The sequence below is a fragment of the Eutrigla gurnardus genome (assembly GCF_963514095.1).
Source record: "Eutrigla gurnardus genome assembly, chromosome: 1".
Classification (NCBI taxonomy): Eukaryota; Metazoa; Chordata; class Actinopteri; order Perciformes; family Triglidae; genus Eutrigla; species Eutrigla gurnardus.
The window spans coordinates 30783537-30789537 of NC_139915.1; the positions used below are offsets into that span (position 1 = coordinate 30783537).

General features: G+C 41.9%; 1 protein-coding gene across 1 annotated transcript; it reads left to right on the forward strand.

Annotated features, from left to right (window-relative positions):
- The first annotated feature begins 627 nt into the window (after window positions 1-627).
- Window positions 628-3985, forward strand: LOC311014165 (uncharacterized protein). Its single transcript, XM_084010582.1, has one exon. The coding sequence runs from the start codon at window positions 2076-2078 to the stop codon at window positions 3318-3320; it is 1245 nt and encodes a 414-aa protein (XP_083866708.1). The 5' UTR covers window positions 628-2075; the 3' UTR covers window positions 3321-3985.
- The last annotated feature ends 2016 nt before the right edge of the window (window positions 3986-6001 follow it).

A 6001-nucleotide genomic window follows, 5' to 3' on the forward strand; every position in this document is an offset into this window, starting at 1 on the left:
CAGGCTTCAGTCTCCTCCTCTTCTGGCTCACGACGCATGAACACTACGAGCCAATGACACGCACTGGCACACTATGAGCCAATGAAACGCTTCGAAACATTTCGAAGCAATGAAGTGCTTCGGTCACGTGACGCCGGTGTTTGATACAAGCTCCGACACAGCTTCGGGAAGAGCGACACAAGCTCCAAAGCCTCGGTATGATTTGCCCATCACTATAACATACCCGCCGGACGCCTTAACGGACTTTCACCGACCGGACTCGCGCCATGAAGCGATCTCAAGTAAGAGTGTTTGTCTGTGCAGAGACCGGACAGCTGCAGTGCGTGTTTAATGAATCCCTCTCGGTGTGTGACGTTTACCGGACCGCCGAGTCCCGTTCCATGTGGTTGAGACCACCTCACCTTAACCCACTACGCTGTTTTTGTGCCGCGGCCGACGAACCCGGGTTCGGTCGCCGGGCTTCTGGGTGATAAAGGACAGCTGTTGTATGTTACAGGCAGCCAGGTTTCCCTCCTGCTGTCTTCTTTCCTTGTTACTTTGTTCCGTCTCCGCGTGCTCGTCCGCCATCTTGCCCTGCTGCTCCTCTCCCGCCTTCTTCACCGGAACCAAAGAGTATCTAGACACCAAGAGGCAAATCTCAATGCATTTCCATTTAGCTAAGTAGCAGCGCTTTTATCCAAAGCGACTTAGAATAAGTACATTTGTGTGAAGAGTGCAACAGTACATCTCTATCTCTCCTTTTCCACCAACGCGAACCTAGTTCAAGAACTGCTGGTTCGCAGTTGGTTCAACTTGCGAACCTTCTGAGAATCTGTTTGCGTTTCCACCGGCTAGAGAGCCCAGAGAGCCACGTCATTACGTCACTGTATACGTCTGAGGTTTCCCCGCAGCGCTAATTTCAAGCATAGCAGACATGTCTCTTCAGAAAGTGTTTATTTTGGCAAATAATACAATAACAATAAAATACGCAAAATACTAAAATCACAACATTTTTTTAAAGTGTAAATCAGTGTGTGATCAATCGATCGGAGTGTTTGATGTTTAGTCATCTGCAGGTTGGACCTCCGTTCAATATCGCCGATGTCCGACAGCTCTACAAACACAAACCAGAGAACAGCGGTTTAATCACAAACGTGTCCACGACGCTGTAAACACAGATGTTATGTTACTTGGTAGTTGGTAACGTTTAGTGAGCCAACGGCAGTCAGAAAGTGGCATGCTAACGTTGTTGTTAGCAATATCACGCTAGCTGGCTAGCTAGCCGGTCAGCTTACATTACCCGAGGAAGCATAGCCACTAGTTGCTGCTGTTACACACGTAATCACTAGCTTGGTAAACTAAACAGAAATGTGTCGTTGTGGCGAACGAATTTAAAAATGAAACTTACCGGGAACAGTAACGTTAGTAAAACTCTGCAGCGGCGTATTTTCCCCCGTCGCCTCGAGCCTTAACCCCGCCCCCAGCCCCTAACGTAAGCAAGACCTTCTTCCAGGGCCGGTTCCAGCCCAGCAAGGAGTTGGGGCCGCTCGGGAACCAGTTTTCCTGGCCGAGAGCCGGCTCTTTGTCTGTGGAAACAGGAAAAACTGGTAGTAAACAACAGATATACGTGCTAAGATACAGATTTGTGGGGTTTTTTTGGGAGGGGGAGAGGTAGTAGGGAGGAGGGTCAGCAGAGTCCAGGTGAACTCTGAACAACAGGGTCTTGGGTCTCTTGCGGAGGATGGGAAGCGGTTCTGTGGTCAATGGAATGAACATCAGTGTCCTTTGGATTGAAAGTGACCGTTAAACTTCCCATCATGCATTCTGTTTAGAAATCTGTTTAGTTTTCCCCAAATTTCCCATATATTGAGTAGCTGTGAGCAATAATAATTGTAATAATAACTGTAATTGTTTGTCCAGTCTATAGCAGACACGTTTGCCAAATCTAACATGTAAAACTGATTTAGAAAATAACATTTATTGTAATTACAAATTTGGGGTTTATTTTGTTTTTTTTTACCTGTGACTAAGTGCTCAGCTGTTTTACTAACATCTCCGTGTGATGTTACTGTTTTCCTGGAGACGTCCAGCAGCTGATGGCGTGTAAAGAAGAGGTTCCCTTTGAGCAGCAGGACTGGGGCTCCAGTCTGGACCAGGAGGATCCAGAGCCCCCACACATCAAAGAGGAACAGGAGGAAGTCTGGATCAGTCAGGAGGGAGAGCAGCTTCAAGGGCTGGAGGAGGCTGATATCAAGTTCCCAGTCACTCTTGTCATTGTGAAGAGTGAAGAAGATGAAGATGATGAAGAGAAGCCTCGGTTCTCAGGGCTGGCTTCAGCTGCAGCCAGCAGCTCAACTGAACAGATGAAAACAGAAGCTGGTGAAGAGGACTGTGGAGGACTGGAACCACAACCAGACACTGATGGCATGACTGAAGACTCTTCTGACATTGATGACATGACTGAAGACTCATCTGAGACTGATGACAGTGATGATTGGCAGGAGACCAGAGAACCTCAGTCAGGTTTAAAGGCATGGACCGATGAAGAAGTCCCTGACAGTGATTCTAGATGTAGTACTGGTGAGAAACCTTTCAATTGCTCCGTATGTGGGAAAACATTTGACCATAGAAAAAATATGGAGATACACATGAGAACTCACACAGGAGAGAAACATTTTAGCTGCTCAGTTTGTAAGAAATCTTTCACGCTGGGAGGAAGCTTAAAGAGACACATGAGAACTCATACAGGAGAGAAACCTTTCAGCTGCTCAGTTTGTAAGAAAACTTTCATGCGGGGAGGAAGTGTAAAGATACACATGAGAACTCATACAGGAGAAAAACCTTTCAGCTGTTCAGTTTGTAAGAAATTTTTCACGCAGGGAGGAAGCGTAAAGATACACATGAGAACTCATACAGGAGAGAAACCTTTCAGCTGCTCAGTTTGTAAGAAAACTTTCATGCAGGGAGGAAGTGTAAAGATACACATGACAACTCATACAGTAGAGAAACCTTTCAGTTGCTCAGTTTGTCAGAAAACTTTTAAATTAAGTCGATATTTAAACGAACACATGAGAAATCATACAGGAGAAAAACCTTTCAGCTGTTCAGTTTGTAAGAGAACTTTCACACAGGGAGGACACTTAAAGTTTCACATGACGACTCATACAGGAGAGAAACCTTTCAGTTGCTCAGTTTGTCAGAAAACTTTTTCATTAAGTAGATGTTTAAACGCACACATGAGAACTCATACAGGAGAGAAACCTTTCAGCTGCTCAGTTTGTAAGAAACAATTCAAATATCTTCAAAGTGTAAAGACACACATGAGATTTCACACAGGATAGATGTTTCAGCAGCTCAGTTTGTAAACAAGACTCGGTGAAATGTCGTATCTGGCTGGACCGTGTCTGGTCAATGTGCCTAATTGCAGATAAGTCAAACTTTTCAACTCAACGATTATTTTGTTTAACACCACATGAAATGAAATCTAGCTCTCTCGACTCAAACGGTTTCTACAATCTGCAGCCCACCAGTCAGTCACCATTGCAACACGTCATATGGTGATATTTTGGTATTTTCGTCAAGCCATGTGCAAGTCATTTGTATAAATGCACGTTCACGGCTTTCTTCAGTAGACCACGGTGTCGATCACAGATTTACTGATGCAGACGTGCGGCCGCGTACTTTTCACCAAGTCAGCTGCAGCGTCTGATGGACATGTATGAGGAAATAAAGCATATTACATGCAAAAAAGGAAATACAGCTGAAAAGAGCGTGGCAGACAATTATGGCAGACCGACTGAATGCAAAGCCTAAAGGTCTACATTTACTAACCACGGATCTTAACTGAAACCGTCATTATTGTCCCATTCAAGCAGTGACTTGGTTTTTGTGTATTTGTGTGTGTAAGCTACTTTATTGAGTGGCCTGTACTAGATGGTCTGGGTGAATGAAACTCCCTCGTGTGTGCTTTAGAGCACATTATACTGGAATATCCGGGACCCTTATTTTGAAATGGCATGAACAGGAAGTGTCTTGTCTGTAATGTGCTGCTATGAACTATGTGAGCGCAATAAAGGAGTGGAATGTATGACTTTATATGTTGCCCTTCTGACTGACTTCATTGAAAACACCTTTGAACATAATAATGGTCACAATGTTAAAATAATAACAGCAGGCTGATATGTAGCCTACCTGTGGTACTTTAATGCAGTTTCAGAAAAATAAGGCAAAATACATGGATAAGAACATGGAATAACTGTCAAAAAGACATCGGTTTCCGATCGGAGTGACTGCTGACTGAACAGAGGCTGGAATAGGAAGCAGGATTCGGGCTTAGCGAGGGAACTTCAGGCTTAACTCTGGGTTTTCCAGCTTCTTTTGTCTGTCATTTGTCTGAATGCAAAATAGAATTCCACCACTAGATGGGAGTAATTCCCACACACTGTCTCTTTAAGTAATACAATGTTGAATGGGCAGCAGTTTTCTCCCTCCATGTTAGTATTGATGCATTCAGAGAAGATGGATTCCTTGAATCTCCAAACTGTGTTCTGAAAAAGGTCCTCGTAAACAACAACAGGCCACGTTTGTGAAGAATATAGAAGCAGGAACTGAGAGTTAAATTCACACACACGTTTCTGGTCTAGTCCTCATGGGGCCCTCTGCTATGACCTCACTTTAAGTGACTTTAAAGTTATGGATTTTTATTTACATACACTTTGAAGGCACACAAATAGTATAATAATAACTAATAGCTATCATCATGAAACTTCCCCAGTTGATTACTGACAGTCAGTCAATTATTTAGTTAAACGTTTTCTGAAATACTTAAATATGCAATCAAGGCATTATCTAAAGGCAACTTTTAGTGAGTTTAGCAGAAATCTCAGATGTAAAAAAATAAAAATACGTGTTATGGAAGCTAAATAAAACATTTAAGAATTGTTATGAGTGTCTCATATACTTACATAGTAAAGCTGTTTAAAACCAGACAAGCATTTAAAACACATTTTCACACTCATTGAATCAATAAGTGGTGTTAGTAGAAATTAACCCTCACTCACAACCTTGTGTTCGTTGATTTGATGCTTCTGTTTTTGGTCCAAACAAACGATCTTCATCTGGTGTCGACGCGCTGCTAAGACTGCGAGCTTCTTTTCAAAATACAATACTATGACTTTTTCATTACTTTTTTCAAAATACTATCTATGACTTCTTTTTCACAACTTTTTTCAACATACTATACTATGACTTTTTTCATAACTTCGACATACTATATATCATATCTTTGTTATTACATTTTCAGACAAATTATGCTATGACCTTTTTCTACATTGATGGCATACTATACTCTAAATTTTCATGGCATAATATAACATTTTTTGACATAATTTATTACAGAGAACATAGATAATTATTTTTCAGACGGCTGGCTCTTTTTCCGGTATGCAGCCTGAGAGTCCAACAACATCATCGCCTCGCTGTTCATGTTGGTGTTTTGAGAATCCCTGGGCTACATCCATAAAACGGAGATGTATGAATGGAATGGATTTTTTTGCATCTCACTTCTAACCACAAGATGGTGCTATATGTTTCTAATTATTTCTCTGAAGCAAGGACTTGTCATACGGGTGAGAATAAATCAATCACAAACTGGCAGTATAGAAACGTGAGCACATTGTGCCGTTTAATAACATCATAAAAACAATGTATGGGTATTTGATGGATTAGTTTATTTCTAATACATAAGAGTATTTTATCAGTTAACCAAGGTTACCACAATAGCAAATAGCAACTTTTAGGGTTGAAATACATTTGAATTTGTGCTGAACACTGAAATCTTCCCAATAATCTGAATAATCCACAGAACTCTCAATAGTGTTTATATGAAATATCAATAGTAAAATGTAGTTCTGTAGATAATCCAGATAATCATGACATTGTTTCCAGAAAGGCCCTGTGATAGACCGGCGACCTGTCCAGGGTGTACCCTGCCTTCGCCCAATGATAGCTGGGATCGGCTCCA

Coding starts and splice junctions, on each gene's coding strand:
- LOC311014165 (XM_084010582.1), top strand. CDS start 2,076: ATGGCGTGTAAAGAAGAGGTTCCCTTTGAGCAGCAGGACTGGGGCTCC.